The following is a 20712-nucleotide window of genomic DNA, read 5'->3' on the forward strand; positions in this document are numbered from 1 at the left end:
TAATTGTGAAAACAAATTATTGATAAAATACTACTCATTTCAAGTTTCTGGCCTCAGTTATTTATTGAGATATTAAAAGCAATGAATTGTTTTTTTAGGCCACCAATACATTTACTATGATATGCTGCACTTAAACTAATTCATGTTTTTTTTTAAATTTCAGAGGTCTGGTGCTAAGAAAGATAATAGAAAATAGCCTAATCTCAATCTTCCCATAGTTACTTTTTGAAATGCTCTGTTAATATTTGCTTATTATGGATATCTCTCCTATTTGGGTTTTGATAAAGAATATACCTATGTTCAGCTTTACTGGATACTGTCAGTTTTCCAAAGTGATTCCAAAGTAATTGAACCAATTAGCATTCTTCCTGGTGGTGAATGAGAGTTGCACATATTCTTACCAACATTTGGCATGATCCTTCTTTTTTTCTTTTTGTCATTCTGGTTGATGTGTAGTGGCCTCACATTGTGGTTTTAATTTACATTTCTTTGACTAATGAAGTTGAGCACTTTTCACATGTTTATGGGTATTTGGATATCCCTTTTTATAAAATGCCCATTCAGATTTCTTGGGTATTTTTCTATTGAGTGTTATGTTTTTACTTACTGAATTTTTTTTAGATCTTTATATATTCTAGATATAAGTCCTTTGCTATACACACACACACACACACACACACACACACACGCATACACACACACACACACATATATATATATATGTATCACTACTCTGTTACTTTGCTTTTCACTGTATTAATAGACCATCCCTTTTTCTTTTTTGAAATATATATATATAATAAGGTTTACAAATCTTTAATGTATAGCTTGATGAATTTTTACATTTATATATACTCAGGTAGGTACAACCTAGATTAAAATAAGACCTATCTTTCTCTCCAGATTTTCTCATAACCTTTCCCTACTTCCAGAAATAACTACTATTCTTATACATGTCACCATAAATTAGTTTTCTAGTTGTTGAACTTTGTATAAACGAAATCATATAGAATAGACTTTTAATGTTTGTTTATTTTGGGAGAGAGCAGGAGCGGGGGAGGGGCAGAGAGAGGGAGAAAGAGAGAGAAAATTTTTAGCAGGATCCACACTCTGCCTGGAGCCTGACATGGGGCTTGATCTCACGCCTGTGAGATTATGACCTGAGCCAAAATCAGTAGTTGGATGCTTAACCGACTAAGCCACCTAGGTGCCCCTCTTTTTTATTTTTTATCTGGTTTCTTGTGCTCAGCATAACACTTTTGCAATTCATCCATGTTGTGAGTATCAATTCTTTCTTTTTTACTGCTTTGTACTATTCCATTGTATGACTACTTCACTTTGTTTCTCTCCTCTTTTTGACACGTTGGGTTTTTTCTAGTGTTTGCCTTTCAACAGTAGAGATGCTGTGGACATTCTTATACATGTTTTTGGTGGACATATGCATTCTTTTATTTGGGTTATAAACCTAGGAATGGACTTGCAGAGTATTTGTGTAGCTTTAGTCACAATGCCAAACAGTTTTGGAAAAGTTCTGTAATTGTTCCTTTCTCATTTAGGTATATGGTCCATCCTTTTTAAAAAAAGTATAATGTGGGGGCACCTGGGTGGCTCAGTCAGTTAAGTGACCGACTTCAGCTCAGGTCATGATCTCATAGTTTATGAGTTTGAGCCCCTCTTCAGGCTGTGTCCTGATGGCTCAGAATCTGGAGCCTACGTTGGATTCTGTGTCTCCCTGTCTCTCTTCCTCTCCCCTGCTCACACTCTTTCTCTCTCTCAAAAAATAAATGAACATTAAAAAAAAATAAAAAACATAATGTGAAGTAGGGAAAAGATAATTTTTTCTAGATGGAGAACAGTTGATCTAGCTGTATTGAAAAAAATCTTTCCTCACAATCTTAAATTTTTATGCACCTAATAACAGAACTTCAAATACATAAAGCAAAAGCTACAAAGAGAAATAGACAAATCCATAGTTATTTTAGAAGAATTCCACACACTCTCAAAAAACTGGTGGAAAAGATGGAAAGATCAGAGGATGTAAGACTTGAACAACACTATCAGCCTACCTGCCCCAATTGACATTTATAGAATGCTGCATCAAAGAACAGCAGGGTACACATTCTTGTTCAGTGCACTCAGAACCATATTGTGTGCTGTCACACAAGTCCCAATGAATTTTAAAATATTCAAATTATACAAAAAGTTCTTACTCTAATGGAATAAAGTAAAGAATCAATAACAGATATCTGGAAAGTCGAATATTTTGGAAATAACACACTTCTAAGTAATTGATGAGTCAAAGAGACATTGAAAATCATTTTGCACTAAATAAAAATCTTCTGATAATATGATGAATTTGTTTTTTTAATGTGAAATCATTCTTACATTCTTAGAATGAACTACTCTTGGTTGTGATGAATTTTTTTTTTTATATCTTTATCTTTAATTTGCTAATGTTGTATTTAGGAGTCTTGTTTATCCGGGGAATTGGTCTGTAATTTTTTTCTAACATGCAGCAAAGTTGGAAGAATTTTACAGTGAACACCCATTTATCCACACATAGATTTTATAATTAAAATTTTTAAATTGTTTTTAATTGTGGTAAAAATGTACATTTTTAAGTTTAATACAGTTCACTAGTGTTATGTATATTTGTATTATTTTACAACCAAGTTTTATTTTTTATTTTTTGAAGTTTTATTTTTCTTCTAAGATTTTATTAAATTTAAGTTAATTAACATACAGTGTAGGATTGGTTTCAGGAGTAGAATTTAGTGATTCTACTTACATATAACACATATAACACTCAGTGCTTATCACAAGCACTCTTCTTAATGTCCATCACTCATCAGGCTCGTGTCCCACTCCCCTCCTCTCCAGCAACTCTCAGTTTGTTCTCTATAGTTAAGGGTCTCTTATGGTTTACCTCCATCTCTGTTTTTATCTTATTTTATTTTCCTTCCCTTCCCCTATGGTCATCTGCTTTCTTAAATTCCACATATGAATGAAATCATATGGTATTTTTCTTTCTCTACCTGACTTATTTCATTTAGCATAATACACTCTAGTTCCATCCCACATCATTGTAAATGGCAGGATTTCATTATTTTTTTTTTTTTAATGTTTATTTATTTTTGAGACAGAGAGAGACAGAGCATGAACGGGGGAGGGTCAGAGAGAGGGAGACACAGAATCTGAAACAGGCTCCAGGCTCTGAGCTGTCAGCACAGAGCCTGACGCGGGGCTCGAACCCATGAACCGTGAGATCATGACCTGAGCCAAAGTCGGATGCTTAACCGACTGAGCCACCCAGGCGCCCCGAGGATTTCATTATTTTTGATGGCTGAGTAGTATTCCATTGTATACATATATCACATCTTCTTTATCCATCAGTCAATGGACATTTGGTCTCTTTCCATACTTTGACTATTGTTGATAGTGTTGCTATAAAGATGGGGGTACATATGCCCCTTTGAATCAGTATTTTTGTATCCTTTGGATAAATACCTAATAGTGCAATTGCTGGGTCACAGTGTAGTTCTATCTGTAACTTTCTGAGGAACCTCCATACTGTTTTCCAGAATGGCCTCACCAGTTTGCATTCCCACCAACAATGCAAGTGGGTTCCTCTTTCTCGGCATCCTCACCAATACCTGTTGTTTCTTGTGTTGTTAATTTTAGCCATCTGACAGATATATGGTGGTATCTCATCATGGTTTTAATTTGTATTAACCTGATGATGAGTGATGTTGAGCATCTTTTCATGTGTCTGTTAGCCATTTGTATGTCTTTGGAGAAATGTCTGTTCATGTCTTCTGCCCATTTCTTAACTGGGTTGTTTGTTTTTTGAGTGTTGAGTTTGGTAAGTTCTTTATAGATTTTGGATACTACCCCATTATCTGATATCTCATTTGCAAGTATCTTCTCCCATTCTGTAGGTTGCCTTTTTGTTTTGTTGATTGTTTCCTTCCCTGTAAAGAAGCTTTTTATCTTGATGAAGTCCTAATAGTTTTTGCTTGCCTCTGGAGATGTGCCCAGTAAGAAGTTGCTACAGCCAAGTTCAAAGAGGTAAATGAAATCTTGTCATTTGCTTCTCTAGGATTTTGATGGTTTCCTGTCACACATTTAGGTCTTTCATCCATTTGAATTTATTTTTGTATATGGTGTAAGAACGTGGCCTAGTTTTATTCTTCTGTAAGTTGTTATCCAGTTTTCCCAACACCATTTGTTGAAGAGACTGTCTTTTTTTTCCATCAGATATCCTTTCCAACTTTGTCAAAGATTAGTTGACCATGCAGTTGTGGGTCCATTTCTGGGGTTTTCTGTTCTGTTCCATTGATTTGTATGCCTGTTTTTGTGCCAGTACCATGCTGTCTTGATTACTACAGCTTTGTAATATAGCTTGAGGTTCAGAACTGTGACGCCTCCAGTTTTTTGTTTTTCAGGATTGCTTTGGCTATTCAGGGTCTTTTGTGGTCCCATCCAAATTTTAGGATTGTTTGTTTTAGCTCTGCAAAAGATTCTGGTGGTATTTTGATGATTGCATTAAACGTGTAGATTGCTTTGGGTAGTATAGACATTTTAATGATGTTTGTTCTTCCAACCTGTGAGTAGAGAATGGTTTTCCATTTCTTTGTGTCCTCTTTTTTCTTTTTTTTTTTTTTTTTTAAATTTTTTTTTTCAACGTTTTTTTATTTATTTTTGGGACAGAAAGAGACATAGCATGAACGGGGGAGGGGCAGAGAGAGAGGGAGACACAGAATCGGAAACAGGCTCCAGGCTCCGAGCCATCAGCCCAGAGCCTGACGCGGGGCTCGAACTCACGGACCGCGAGATCGTGACCTGGCTGAAGTCGGACGCTTAACCGACTGCGCCACCCAGGCGCCCCGCTCTTTTTTCTTTTAATGTTTATTTATTTTAAGAGAGAAAGCATGTGTGGGAGGGACAACGAGATGGGGAGAGAATCCTAAGCAGGGTCTTTGCAGTCAGCACAGAGCCCAACTTGATCCCATGAACCATGAGATCATGACAGGAATGAAAATCAACAGTTGGGTGCTTAACCGACTGAGCCACCCAGGTGCCCCATGTGTCCTCTTCAATTTCTTTTGTAAGTCTTCTATAGTTTTCAGAGTACAGATCTTTTACCTCTTTAGTTGGGTTTATTCTTTATTTTTTAAATTTTTATTTGAATCCAAGTTAGTTAATGTATAGTATAGTAATAATTTCAGGAATAGAATTTAGTGATTCATCACTTACATATAAAACCCTGTGCTCATCCCAACAAGTGCCCTCTGTAATGCCCATCCCCCACACCCAACACCCCTGCCAGCAACCCTCAGTTTGTTCTCTGTATTTAAACAGAGTCTCTTATGGTTTGTCTCCCTCTCCATTTTTATCTTAGTTTTGCTTCCCTTCCCCTATGTTCATCTGTTTTGTTTCTTAAATTCACTCTTAAATGAGTGAAATCATATATTTGTCTTTCTCTGACTTTTTATGCTTAGGATAATACCCTCTAGTTCCATCCATCTTGTTGCAAATGTCAAGATTTCATTCCTTTTGATTGCCAAGTAATACTCCGTTGTATATATATACCTACCATATCTTCTTTATCCATTTATCTGTTGATGGACATTTGGGCTCTTTCCATACTTTGACTATTGTCAGTAGTGTGGCTATAAACATTGGGGTGCATGTGCCCCTTCAAATCAGCATTTTTGTATCCTTTGGATAAATACCTAGTAGTCCAGTTGCTAGGTTGTAGGGTAGTTCTATTTTTAATTTTTTGAGGAATCTTCATATTATTTTCCAGAGTGGCTGCACCTGTTTGCATTCCCATCAGCAGTGCAAAAGAGTTCCTCTTTCTTCACATCCTCGCCAACATCTGTTGCCCGAGTTGTTAACTTTTAGCCATTCTGAAAGGTGTGAGGTGGTATCTCATTGTGGTTTGATTTGTAGTTCCCTGATGATGAGTGATGTTGAGCATCTTTTCATGTGTAGTTAGGTTTATTCTTAGGTATCTTCTTGGTTTTGGTACAGTTGTAAATGGGATTGATTTCTTGATTTCTTTTTCTGCTTCTTTGTTATTGGTGTATAGAAATGCAACAGATTTCTGCATGTTGATTTTATATCCTGCAACATTGCTGAATATTTACCTTTTCAGTTGCTCTTTATTCTTTCCTGCGATTACATGCTTCCTTCAAGGATTATTTTCCTTCTGAATCATTTCTTTTAGTACTTCTTTTCATTTAGTAAAGGTTTCTAACAGTGGATTCTCTCAGCATTTGTCTGAATACTTATTTTACCTTTTGTGTTTTGAAAAATGTTCAGTCTTTCAGAAATGTGGTAAGAGTAGCACAGCAGACCTGCATAGGCATTTTAGCTTGACCCATTAATTAACATTTTTTCACATTTGCTTTCTCCCTATTTTTTCACCATTCCATTTGGGAATTAGTTGCAGATATCATTTCCCCCTAAATACTTCATTCTGCATATATCTCTGCAGAACAAGGGTCTTCTCCTACATAACCACAATACAGTTACCATACACATGATTTATCATTGATACACATTCTGTCATCTATATTCTAATTTCTCTTTGTCCCAGTGGAATATCCTCAGTTTGAATTTGTCTGATTGTTTCATCATGATTGGATGCAGGTTAAACATGGTTGGCAGGAATATTACTTATATGATGCATTCTTCTCAGTGCAAAACATCAGGAGGCACATGTCAGTTTGCAGTAATTTTACTTTTTTTAAAGAAAATTTGCAATTTTAGTTGATATTCCCCTTTTATCCAAGAGTTGTTTAATAGCATTTAGAAAAATTCTTGGTGAGAGAAGCTTTTTGCTTTGTCATTGTTTTTGATTTCTAGTTTTATTGAAATTAAAAACAATGATTTTATGGAAATCAGATAATGTTGTTTATATTTCTACTTAATAAAACCTGATTATTTGTGATCTAATATCACTCTGCATGAATATTCCATGTATACTTCAGAAGATGATTCATTCTCTATCATCAGGGTAAAAGTTTGATAGATAACTATAAGATTGACCTTGTTGGTCAGTTGTTTGGATTCCCCATTTCCTTTGTTTTGGTCAGCTTAATGTTTCTTTGATAAAAATAATGATACCTGAAAGTCCATTATTGGTGGACGTTGGTGTATTTCCTTTTTCATCTTCCATAGTTTTTTGCTTTAAGAAGGTACTTGTGTTACTGTTTCATAAACTTTTATTTTATTTATTAAAAAAAGGTTTTTTAATGTTTATTTTTGAGTGAGAGAGAAAAAGAGACAGAGTACAAGTGGGGGAGGGGCAGAGAGCAAGAGAGAGACAGACAGACAGACAAACAGAAAGACAGAATCGAAGCAGGCTCCAGGCTCCAACCCGTCAGCACAGAGCCCAATGCAGAGCTTGAACTCAACGACCTCAAGATCATGACCTGAGCAGAATTTGGACGCTTAACTGACTGAGCCACCCAGGCGCCCCTACACGGTTACATTTTAATTATACTGCTTACTGCAGCTGTTATAAAGTGTTCCATCCCTTTCAGCTTAAATTTTCCTTGCCAGATATCAGGCCCATAACCCTTGATAACTTACTGTCTTCATTTACTTGGTATACCTTTTCCCATGTCTTTTAGAATTCACTTATAGGCACACTTTTTTTTTCTCCAAGTAATCTCTACCCTCATTGTGGGATTCAGACTCACAACCTCAAGATTAAGAGCTTACCCTCGTTAGATGTAGAGATTACATAAAAATAAAATCTTTAAAAATTTTAAAAATAAAATAAAGTTAACTTTTATTTAAAAAAAATTTTTTTTTAACGTTTATTTATTTTTTTTGAGACAGAGAGAGACAGAGCATGAACGGGGGAGGGTCAGAGAGAGGGAGACACAGAGTCTGAAACAGGCTTCAGGCTCTGAGCTGTCAGCACAGAGCCTGACGCGGGGCTCAAACTCATGGACTGCAAAATCATGACCTGAGCCGAAGTCAGCTGCTTAACCAACTGAGCCACCCAGGTGCCCCAAAGTTAACTTTTAAATTGCTTTTTGGTGTATCTTTTATATACATTATAGAGTTGGCTTTTTGCTTTGTGAACCAGTTTGAAATTTAAAAAAGTAGGTAACTTAATCACATTTATATTTAGCAGTGTGACTTTCATATATGGTCTCAAATGTCTTATTTTGATATATTTACAGTATTCTAATGGTCTCTTTTCTTTTGTGTATGTATGGATATGTGTGTGTATGAGTGTGTACTTTTTGGTACTTCAGAAGCCTTTTGTTCTATTGTTTAACTTTATTAAAAAAATTTTTTTAATGTTTATTTATTATTTTTTTTTGAGGGAGAGAGAGACAGAGACAGAGCATGGGCAGGGAAGGGGCAGGGGCAGAGACAGAGGGAAACACAGAATCCAAAGCAGGCTCTAGGCTCTGAGCTGTTAGCACAGAGCCCAATGCGGAGCTTGAACTCACGAACTCTGAGATCATGACCTGGGCCAAAGTCAGGCACTTAACCAACTGAGCCACCCAGGTGCCCCATCTATTGTTTAACTTTAGATTAATATTTATTATCATGTCCTTTATCTGCTTTTTCCTTACTTAACCTTCTACTCTTTTATTTTCCATTTTTGAGAGATATCTTTTGACTCTTACTTATTACTTATAATCAATGAACTTATTTTGCTTTCTTTTTTTTTTTAATTTTTTTTAACGTTTATTTATTTTTGAGACAGAGAGAGACAGAGCATGAACGGGGGAGGGTCAGAGAGAGAGAGAGAGAGAGAGAGAGGGAGACACAGAATCTGAAACAGGCTCCAGGCTGTGAGCTGTCAGCACAGAGCCCGACGCAGGGCTTGAACTCACAGACCACGAGATCATGACCTGAGCCGAAGTCGGCCAGTTAACCGACTGAGCCACCCAGGCGCCCCTTATTTTGCTTTCTTTATCTCTCCATTAACTTTTTTTTTTAAATTGAAATATAGTTGACACACAATGTTACATTAGTTTCAGGTGTATGGCATAGTGTTTGCACAGCTCTGATATTCTGCTGTTATGCTCACCACAAGTGCAGCTACCATCTGTCACCCCAGAACGCTATTGACTGTATTCCCTATGCTGTACCTTTTATCCTCCTGACTGAGTCATTCTGGAAACCTGTATCTCCCACTCCTCTTCATCCCCTTTTGCCTATCCCCCTACCTCTCTCCCTCTGGCAAATGCCAGTTTGGTCTCTAAATTTATGGATCTGTTTCTGCTTTTTCTGTTAGTTTTATTTTTTAAATTCCATATGTAAGTAAATCATGTTGTATTTCACTTTTTCTGACTTAGTTTACTTAGCATGATACCTCAAAGTCTATGTGTATTGTCACAAATGACAAGATTTCATTCTTTTTATGCCCGAGTAATATTCCGTTATACATACATCGCACATTTTCTTTATCCATTTATCTATTGATGGGCATTTAGGTTGCTACTTTATTCTTCCATTTTTAAATTTATCCATAACATCATAAATTGTTGTGATACTTTTATTAAAACTTACTATATTGAGGACCCCTAGACCACTCTACAGTTTGATGATTTGGTAGGAAGACTCACAGGACCAGCATATAGTTGGATTCATGGATAAGATTTATTACGGCAAGAGGGTACAAAGTAAAATCATCAAAGGGGAAAGGCTTATGGCTCAAGTCCAGAGAAAACCAAGCACAAGCTTCCCAGAATCCCATTCCCAGTGGAGTCTCATAGGACATGCTTTATCCCTCTGTCAATGAGCTGTGTCAGTACATATGGAATATTATTGTCTGCCAGGGAACGTTATTAGAGAGTCTGTGCCCAGGGGTTTTATTTGGGGCAGTTCATGTAGGCACCCTCTGTCTAGGATGTACCAGTACCAAAAGGCCAGACACCCAGAAGGAAAGCCAGTGTTTAGCATAAACCATAGTGCTTGCACAAACAAGTTAGGCACCTTTTCTGCTAGGGTGGTGGGAACCCTCTTGAAATACAAGTTCCCAGAAGCTAGCCAAGGGCCATCCTGGAAGGCAGGCCTTTTCAAGGATAGCAGTGTAGGCCTGTTAACTCTTTTCTGTAGTACCTATGTAGCTGACACTTACTCATCTTACTAGGAAAAATTGTTGGGGACCTAAAATAGGTGAGTAACATCATATCTAGTATACTCAGTGAATTTTCTTCTCAGCAAAACTCTGGAAAATAATCAGTAGTGAGGAAGATAAATAAAATTATTTTTAATATTTTCAGAAAATTATACTCCGTGGAGGAAGAGAGCAAAATTCATCTCAGTTTTAAACTTCAGATTTTAATCTTTTAAGATGTTTTAGATTGAGGTAATCAAAATGCCAGTGCTGCAGTAAATGACATTTTCCTCCTTCATTAATTTTTGTTAATGGGTAGACAAAAATGACTGTAAGGAATTATATATTCACTCTTTTTTTTAGCCTAAGAAAGCTGTCAAGGTAAAACCTCGTCCACCTATAGCTCCTCGACCTTCTGGTAGTTCCACGGCAGCTGCTCGCCACAGATTGTTAAGGGTTCTCCCCCACATTGGGCAGTCTTGTTTACCTTCTGCTGGGAACGCATGTCTACCTGAAACTTCCAGCAATGCCGTTTCAAGTTTGGCAACTGTGCCCCCCACTGATAGACCCATATCATCTATTGCTAGCGATTTTCTTAAGGAAGAGGATAACTGGGAGATGAACGCACTGTCTCATGCCAATGGTAGCATCAAACTACCACCTCGGATACCCCATACCGAGTTGGAAAATGACAAGGAGCTTGCTGATTCTGTTCTCCATCTTGGATCATTCCTGCCTAGGTGGACGAAACACTTTTCAGGAAATTTGTCATCCAATAAAGAGGATGACACTACCTTATTTCCAACTTCAGAAGAATGTGTAACTGAAGAATCACTTCCACCTGAAGTGGGTTCATTTGCTTTATTTACAGAAGGAAACACCGATGAACAGAGCATTGGCTTAGAAGGCACACAGAAGGTAAATCCAGAGTTCTTACTCTGTAATGATGATAAAGGGTTGAAAGCTGCAGAACAGCATCTTAAACATGTTGCAAGAATATTGAGCAGTGAATCAGTAGAAACTACAGTTCTCGACCACCATGAATTAAGTCCTCACAAGAATAGACTCTTGTCACCTCTTCGCTGTTCTACACCAATGTCACTCCATAATTCTCTGGTGAAACCACAGAGACAGTCCAAATGTTTTGAGTCTGGGAATCTCCAGTCTTCTGCTTCACAAAATGTGCTTCGGTCGCTAGATGTTCGAAATATAACTGATTCTTCTTTCTCTAGGACTACTCGCTTTCGTGCTGTTAAAGTTGATTCACCTGGGAAAAGAGCTGATATTATTTCTAAAGTTGAGGCTCGGGATATCACAGAAATGGCAAACAAGGCTTCCAAAGAGCCTGTTGGTTGTGTAAATAATATAGGTTTTCTTGCTTCGCTGGGCCGGAGTGCAAGCAGAGATAGCTTACAGAGCATGCGTGGGGCAGGCAGGATTCGGACCTCTGGAATGGGGCTGTCTACAAGTCTCCAGCATTCTCAGGAAGAAAGCTTTAGGAAAAATTCTCCCCTGTTAGAACCTACAGATTTTTTTCTAGTAAGTATTTGTTTGCAATATGTTCTACTAGTTAACCTTGTAGTTACTCATCATATTACATGTTTGTTTTTTGTTTACTTAAGGGAGGAGGCTGAAGGTTGAATTCTTTTTATAAGTTTCTCTTAAAATGTTAATCTAGTTTATAGAAAATCTTTTTGATAGTTGAATTTTAAATAAGGTGTTAGCCCTAAATTGAGAATTGTAATTTGAAAAATAATTTTGTGTCAACAATTTATCATCTATTTTTAACACTAAATATTTTTTAAAAATTTTAATGTTTATTTATTTTGAGAGAGAGAGAGAGAGAGAGAGACTAAGCATAAGTGGGGGAGAGGCAGAGGGAGAGAGACACAGAATCTAAAACAGGCTTCACGCTCTGAGCTGTCAGCACAGAGCCCAACGTGGGGCTTGAACTCACAAACTGTGAGATCATAACCTGAGCCGAAGTTGGACACTTAACTGACTGAGCCACCCAGGTGCCCCTAACGCTAAATATTTTTAATTTTTTCCATATAAGAACTTTTATTTACACCATCAAATTTTCTTCTCTTAAAGAAAAATACGTACAGTATTGCTGCATGTGAGAATCAGATGTCAAATTAATTTAATTAAATGAAAGCCCAACAGCAGTTCCATAATAAAATACAAGTATTTCATGTTTAGTGATCTTTTCTTCTGTTCTCCATTAACTTACCTCTGTAGATGTTTTGTGTTTTGATTATAGTCTGCCCGTGGCATTGGAATGAATGGAAATAACACAGCAGCAGGGAAAAGAGTAGGTAAGCTACAGATAATTGTGAAAATATAAGCCTAACAATCACTTCATTATGCATACTGTTTTTTTCAGAGAGAAATAAGAGGAAGGTTCTTTGTGGTATGTATGGAGTAAACTCTCCCTAAACTTTGTTCCACTGAGGAAAATGGCTATTAGAACTGACTGTAGAACATACTTGAAGAATAAAACAAAAATTGAAATTGAGGTCTCTGTTGCCTGGGGAAAGATATAGTCTAAGTGAAAAGACAGGAAGGATGAAGAATTAATGTGTAATTCCACAACCCTCTGTCACTGGCCACTCTAGAGCCATGCTGGGCTGCTGGTTGGGTTTCGAAAGAGTATCCTAGAGAGGTGTTTCTTGACATCATAATCCAATATGAAGGAGAATAGGAAGAGCTCCTTTTGATGAACTAATTATTTCTGGATAAAAGAAAAAGACGGTCCTTGAATCAGCCCTTTCCAAAGCACAGTAGCAGAAGTAGCTGCAACATTGGCACTCCTTTCTGCCAATAACACCTTAAAGGTGCATTGGCCAGTCCTAATCTCCAAGGAAGCCATTATGATCATCATCTTTTGAAATTTTAGACTCAGACTAGGGGTGGGAGCTCATTACCAAAGATGTACCACCTTTCTAGCCTCAGGGTTCTAAAGGATACTTTATATGAAAGTATATAAAACTGATGTCACAACCAATGTAATATATATTATGGTTATCACATGAGTTTTATGCCTTTAAAGAGTACTTAGGGTTTATTTTTCACTTCTACATAAGGTCCAGAGTTTTAAAGTCTTAATATATCGATGTTTTTTCAATTTTTTAATTGTGGTAAAATATACATAACATAAAATATACCGTCTTAACCATTTTTAAGTGTATAACTCAATGCCATTATATAAAACATTCACATTGTTGGGCAACCATCACCACCATCCATCTCCAGAATTCTTTTTATCTTGAAAACTTGTACCCATTTTTAAGTCCTCATCCCCCCGCCCCGCTCACCCCAGCCTCTAGCAGCCATGATTCTATTTTCTGTCTAATTCTAATTCCTTGAAGTACCTCATATAAGTGGAATCATACAGCATTTGTTTTTTTGTGTGTACCTGACTTCACTTAGCACTGTGTCCCCAAGGTTCATCCATATTGTAGCATGTGTCAGAGTTTCCATACTTTTTAAGACTGAATAATATTTCATTGTATGTATATACAGCATTTTGCTTATCCATGTATCTGTGGATGGAGACTTGTGTTGCTTCCACATTTCAGCTCTTGTGAATACTGCTGTTATGAACATGGGTGCCCCAATATCTCTTTGAGACCCTGCTTTTCATTTTTTTTGAGTATATACTCAGAAGTGGAATTGCTGGCTCACATGTTTATTCAATTTTTAATTTTTTGAGTAACTGCCATACAGTTTTCCATAGTGGCTGCACTATTTTACATTACCACCAACAGTGTATTAGGTTTCCAGTTTCTCCATATTCTTACCAATACTTGTTATCTTCTGTTTTGCTTGTTTGTTTGTTTTTGATAATTGACATCCCAATAGGTATGAGGTAGTATCTCACTGTGGTTTTGGTTTGCATTTCCCTGATGATTAGTGATGTTGAGTATATTTTTATGTGCTTAGCCTTTTGTACATCTTCGGAGAAATGTCTGTTCAAATATGTTGCCCATTTTTAAATTGGGTTGTTTCATTTTTTATTGCTGAGTTTTAGGTGTTCTCATTCGGGATACTGGTCTCTTTATCAGATATGTGATTGGCAAATATTTTCTTCTAAATATTTCTCCCTTTTTTATTCTACTGATAGTGTCTTTTGATGCACAATAGTTTTTAATTTTCATGCAGTCCATGTTGTTGGTGTTTTCCTTTGTTGCCTGTGCCTATGGTATTGTGTCCAATAAATCATTGCCAAGTCCAACTTCATGAAGTTTTCCTCCTATATTTTACTCTAAGAGTTTTATGTATGTCTTCCAGGTAGGTCTTTGATACATTTTGAATTAATTTTTTAATGTATATATTTTTGTATATATGGTGTAATATAAGGGTCCAACTTTATTCTTTTTCATGTGTATATCCAGTTTTCCCAGTGCCATTCATTATGTGTATATCCAGTTTTCCCAGTGCCATTCGTTAAAAAGACTGTCCTTTCCCCTTGTCTTGGGTATCCTTGTCAAAAATCATTTCATCCTATATGTGAGGGTTTATTTCTGGGTTCTTTATTGCCTGTCTTTATGCCAATACCACACACTATAATTTATCTACTTTTAACTCTAATTTGAGCTTCTGTGCTTTTTCATTTCTCTTCTCACCCTTCCTCTGAAATAGTTGATGCTGTGGTCACCAAAGATAACCACAATTTCAATCCAGTGGATGCTTCTGTATCCTCACCTTGTTTGATTCTTGTGGGCCTCCTTCTTGAAATAGTTTCTTTTCCTTTGTTTCTCTCTGTTTCATTTCTTTCTTTCTTTCTTTCTTTCTTTCTTTCTTTCTTTCTTTCTTTCTTTCTTCTTCTTCTTCTTCTTCTTCTTCTTCTTCTTCTTCTTCTTCTTCTTTATTCTGGGCTATCATATTGCTGTAGAGTTTTGTTTTTGTTTCATTTTGTTAAACCTGATTTTCTTTTTCTTTACTTGTTTTACCAGCCCTCTGCTTGTCCCCAGGTATACATTCTTTTGGTTAATTTTGTTTAAGTCAAGCCATCAACTACTGCCTGCAGTGATGATTACCCAAACAAGGGCCATGTAACTTGCTGCCATTTCCTTTCAGTAATAACTGTATCATTCTGAATGTCCTTGAAGAGTCCATGAGAGTTTTGGTATACATTTTATTTAATTAATTTGTTAAATTCTTCTACTGGTTTTCTTTGCTTTTTACTATAGGGTCTCCCTTGGAAATCTTACCCATCCTCATAGTTCCAGTTATCATTTTTAGACATATGATTACCAAATTTTAGACATATGATTTTAGACATATGATTGCACCTGGAAATGAAATAGAGGTTGAAATAGAGCATTTTATTTTATTTTATTTTATTTTATTTTATTTATTTTTAAATTTATTTATTTGAGTTCAAGTTAGTTAACATACAGTGTAATATTGGTTTCTGGAGTAGAACCCAGTGATTCAAACTTACGTATAACACCCAGTTCTCATCCCAACAAGTGCCCTCCTTAATGCACATCACCCATTTAGAATTTTTAGAAGCAATTGCACCTGTGAATGGGTCTAGTGCTTCATTCAGAGTGGGTATGATGTGGTAAGTGACAGAAAACAACTCTGGAAAGTTGGAAAGGTATCATATTGGACATACAAACCCTGAATGCCAGTCTGAAGAATAGTAGCAAACCTATATATTAGTGATGGGTCCTGACTTGGAGTAGGTAACTAATAAATGGTTTTCTCCGGTACGTAGAAGCACGTATAGAAACTATTCTTGTAGGAGAAGACTGCAGTTGTGTGTCTGTGCCAACTCGTACTGTGTCTTGTGTTTCTGCACATTCAAAAAGAGTTCTTGAATGAAAAAAGTTTGGGAAACATTGAGTTAAGCAGTTCCAAGGAAAGAAAAAAGGAAAATATGACTACACTGAACTAATTAAATAATTATCATTAGATTATTCCATTGAGGAAGAATATCCTAAACCTGAATTTCGAAGATAATTACAATCAGATGAGCTTCCAGAAGATATCTGGTATTATATGCCTTTCCTCTGTGACCTGTGCAAATGCTTATTTTCGTTTTTTAAGAAGTGGAAAGTACCCCATCACCTTTGTTCTTGATAACTCTTAAGTGCACTTGAAGAAGAAAGTGCTAATTGAGTTGGTGCCAGGGCACCACTGGGAATCATTCACTTAGTTGTTTTCAATTTTGTTTCTTCCATTAGGAGTCATTCAGTTAGTTTCCAATTTGGGGCAAGATCTAGGAAATGGGAAGGTATTTCAGACTGGTAATAAAGCTGACTTAAAGTTACTGGGTTTGTATATCCAGCATCCTTTCTGGGTGGCAAAAGGCATAGCACCAATTCATTGTAATTCCAGTTTTTTGAACCCTTGAAGGATCTTCAAAGACTTTTTTTTTTTTTTTTTTTTTTTTATTCATTTTTGGGACAGAGAGAGACAGAGCATGAACGGGGGAGGGGCAGAGAGAGAGGGAGACACAGAATCGGAAACAGGCTCCAGGCTCCGAGCCATCAGCCCAGAGCCTGACGCGGGGCTCGAACTCACGGACCGCGAGATCGTGACCTGGCTGAAGTCGGACGCTTAACCGACTGCGCCACCCAGGCGCCCCAAAAGACTTTTAGCTGCCATATAAACATTAAGCCGAGGTCTCTCAAACCTTTTTTAAATAGTGGAGAATAGGCACCAGTACCACCTAGACCCAGCATTTTTCTTCTCATTCCTTCCCCTTGTTCTGTTTTCTTTGTTTGCCTTTTGCTTCTTGGCCTTTTAGTGCCACCAAGCACCATGTGCTTGTACTGTTATTATAACAACTGTGGATGGTGACTTTGAGCCTCTCTGCTTGAGTCAGGTTTGTTGGAATTTTGCTCAGTTGTAAGAGAATTTCACCTACTAGTTAAAGAAATTGATTTAATTATTCTTATGTAATAACAGATATGCTGTTTTTTAAACATAAAATCATTACAGTAGTACAAAATTCAGTAACTATTTTTTGGAAAGGTAGTACTGTGAAATTGAGCAGTGCACCATGTTAGTCACTATTGATAATATGGTATTTTATATAATTACAACATTTAAAAATTTCAGGATGCTTTTTACATGTGAGAACTGAATTGACCTTAAAACACTTAGAAACATAAGGGAGAAAACCACGTTATGTTATCTTAAAAATGGGGGTGCCTAGGTAGCTCAGTTGGTTAAGCATCCGATTTCATCTCAGGTCATGATCTCATGGTTCGTGGGTTTGAGTCCCGCGTCGGGCTCTGTGCTGACAACTCTAGAGCCTGGAGCCTGCTTCGGATCCTGTGTCTCCCTGTCTCTCTGCTCTTCCCCACTTGTGCTCTGTCTCTCTCTGTCTCTCAAAAATGAATAAATGTTAAAAAAATTTTTTTTAAAGAACAAATTGGAGTTTTGAAAGAATAAATAACTTGCCTGTGGTTTGACAACTGTAATTTCAATGATGTAATCAGGACTAAAAGACCAGTTTCTTGATAACTCTGGTGCTCCTTCTTGGCGTAAAAGAATAGGGTGTTTGTATTACATATACATTGTTTCTCAGAGGCCTGATAAGAATGATTTTGAACCAGACTTTTTCTTAATTCTCTGTCAAGGTTTGGTGTACTTTACAATTACTGATTGCCCTTAGAAATAATCAGAAAAATACTGGTGTGTACAGAAGCCCTAAAAATGTAAGTCTCAGTCAGTAGAAACCCACCTCATCTTTAAAAATATAACAGTTCTACTGTATCCTTACTTGTAGATTTTGTAGATAATTTTGGATATAAATATAGCACAAATTAATTTTTTATGGCCAAGAAATTTGTTGTGATGGGGTTGTGTTTTGTGTTTTGCTTAATACTATTTCACATTTAACATTTTATGCCTGTAGTAATCAAGGTGTCCTTTCATTAATCAGGAGAATGTACTCATCACCTCCCACCCGTGAAAGCCCCAGTTCAAACAAAGAAGAAAGCAGCAAAGCATTGTTTTCTCTGTGGAAAGAAAACTGGACTGGCTACTAGCTACGAATGCAGGCAGGTTGGCTGACTGGAAAAGCTGAGATGCTTTTTTTGTGGTGACCCAGCATGGGGATACAATATAAAACCTTCTTTAAATTGGCTATTCGTAACATCATTAAGATGATGTTCAGATGGTAGCCCTTATTTGAGCTCCTAAGTGGCTGAAGTAAGGGCGAAGTAGACAGCTCATGAGTTTATAAATCATGAGATCCTCTCCTGCCCTCCAAGTTGGGAGATTTAAACCAGTGGCAGAGTGTACTTTGTCTTATGATAGATATGCGTGGTTTTTGTTTGAATGCAACTTGGAAGAATCCCTCCTCCAAGGTTCTTTTTTAAATTGAACAACAACAAAAAAATTTAAAGTAAATGTACTATTAATTTTAATGATTATATGGTACAGTTTTATTTCAAAACAGAGGAATAATCTATTCACAAAAAGTAATGAATTTTCTCATAATTATTTCTTTCATTAGCATTGATTAATATCAGTCAATCACTCTGGGGATCGTGTCTGCCCTTAGTTTGAGTCCAGGCATTAAAAACAACTGCTGCTTTTTAGAGTGCATTCTGTTCAGATAGAAACAGTTCATCTTGTTGCGAGAAACATTTTAAAAATCCTTTTATGACATAGTTAGGTTTTACGTAATTTTTTTTTGAGACCGAATTTGATAGAAATTCAGTTCTCCCAGGTTTACTAGATACAAGAGAAATGGTAGATATATCTATCAGCTTTTGCAATTTTACCATTTCATAAAAATCTATATCCTGTTTCATTTCATAATAGATCCTTTATTTTAAACTTTCATATTCATGGACAGTTAATTCTCTTTGGGGGGCACTTGTGCTGGTTTATGAGTGCAAGGGAAATGTCAGTGCTGAAAATTGCTAAAGAGAACCACAGGGCTCCTGTTGGATACTGGAAGTCAAGCTCTCATCTCCCAAGGAGATGAGCCTCTCTAAAATGTGACTATTCACATGAACTTTTTTGTGCTTTAGATGTGGAAACAACTTCTGTGCATCTCATCGTTATGCAGAAACTCACGGCTGCACCTATGATTACAAGAGTGCAGGGAGGAGATACTTACAGGAGGCAAATCCTGTGGTTAACGCACCCAAACTTCCAAAAATCTAGCTCTTGCTCTGCGCCTGGGAATTGTATTACAGTGACAGAAGAAATACTGTTCAGACTGCATTATATCTGTTCGACTCCAAAAGATTTGCCAAATGAAAAAAGCATACGGTGCTCACTGTTGGAGAAAGAATGCTACTATATTTGACATCTTTATTCTTTGGTCAATCAAATGTTTTAAAAGTAGTTTTAAAAACTTTAAACTATAATGATTTAACTTTGTTACTGCATGTCTTGTGTTAAGTATTTTATATTTGACATTGCAATTTTACTAGACAAGTCTTCAAAAGATGCACTTTAGGAAGTTATCACTGACTATGTAAACCAGCTTCCACAGTGTACAGAAATGTGCCGTCACGTAATGGCTCTACTCAAATCCACCACTTTTTTGAGGGGGGTGGGTGGGTGGTGGAGATTTTTTTTTTTAAATCCCATGTGAAAATTTATTGAATTTACTAACAAGTTCCTTTTATTTCAAACTACTTTTTATAAAAACATTTCATTTCCCAGTGTAGTTTTAACACACATATTTCTTCCATATTCAGATTGGCATTCAGATATGTATCCATTCATAAAACACATCATGTTAAACATACTATATATTTCTTAAAAGATACTTTTTTGAATGGCAGTTTTACAATAGAAGGCGTCTCACTTGTTGCCATTAAATATAGAATCCACCTTTTCACTTTTTGAAAAATGGCTATATTTAAAACAAAATCTCATATTTTGGTTTGTTTTTCTTATATGTTGAGTGCTATTACCAGGAGAAATTCAAATAAATATTCAATTTCATTATGAGTTTGATTATTTGATTATGTACAATACTTTTTTCTTTTATAAAGACCTAAAAAAATGTTTTTTTATGTTTATCTTTGAGAGAAAGAGCACGAGCAGGGGAGGGGTAGAGAGCAAGGCAGACAGAGAATCTGAAGCAGGCTCCAGGCTCTGAGCTATCAGCACAGAGCCCGACCCGGGGCTTGAACTCATGAGCAGTGAGATCATGACCCGAGCCGAAGTTGGACACTCAACCAACTGAGCTACCCAGGTGCCCTAAGACTTTTTTAAAGAAAACTATTAAATAAATCAATAATTTATTCTACTTGGAAAAAGTGACTCTTAAGAATAAAGGTATTTGTTTAAGGTATAAGGGCCCTGCTCCCCAGATGTAACCAATACACTGTTCAAACTTTTGGGAGTTCACTTGCTTCATGGAAGCTTAGTTGAATCTGATCCTGAACCCTGGTAAACAGCTGGCAGGCAACCCAGATAGACTTTGCAACTCTAGCCCAACCCCAGTGGGATCTAAAGTGGTTCCAGAAAGCTAATTTAGGGTGCTCGACAGGGTTTCTTTCTCCATGCAAAGCTGAATGAACTAGACATTACCTCCATACTCCCAATTTTTATTAGTATGCTAGTCTGCTGAGACTGCCCTACCAAAGTATGCTTAGACTGGGTGGCTTAAACAACAGAAA

At 36.7% G+C, this 20712-nt stretch overlaps 1 protein-coding gene across 4 annotated transcripts in view; it reads left to right on the plus strand.

The window, feature by feature from the left end:
- ZFAND4 (zinc finger AN1-type containing 4) overlaps window positions 1-20032 on the plus strand; it is an 88966-nt gene extending 68934 nt beyond the window's left edge. For all 4 annotated transcript variants that reach the window (XM_053909701.1, XM_053909700.1, XM_019444942.2 and 1 more), the window contains 4 exons: window positions 10463-11638; window positions 12363-12417; window positions 18006-18127; window positions 19105-20032. In XM_053909701.1, coding sequence (XP_053765676.1) covers window positions 10463-11638; window positions 12363-12417; window positions 18006-18127; window positions 19105-19164 — 1413 coding nt within the window. In that variant the 3' untranslated portion in view covers window positions 19165-20032. The remainder of the gene's footprint in view (window positions 1-10462; window positions 11639-12362; window positions 12418-18005; window positions 18128-19104) is intronic.
- The last annotated feature ends 680 nt before the right edge of the window (window positions 20033-20712 follow it).

The sequence above is a fragment of the Panthera pardus genome, unplaced genomic scaffold (assembly GCF_024362965.1).
Source record: "Panthera pardus isolate Hobbes unplaced genomic scaffold, ASM2436296v1 HiC_scaffold_22, whole genome shotgun sequence".
Classification (NCBI taxonomy): domain Eukaryota; kingdom Metazoa; phylum Chordata; class Mammalia; order Carnivora; family Felidae; genus Panthera; species Panthera pardus.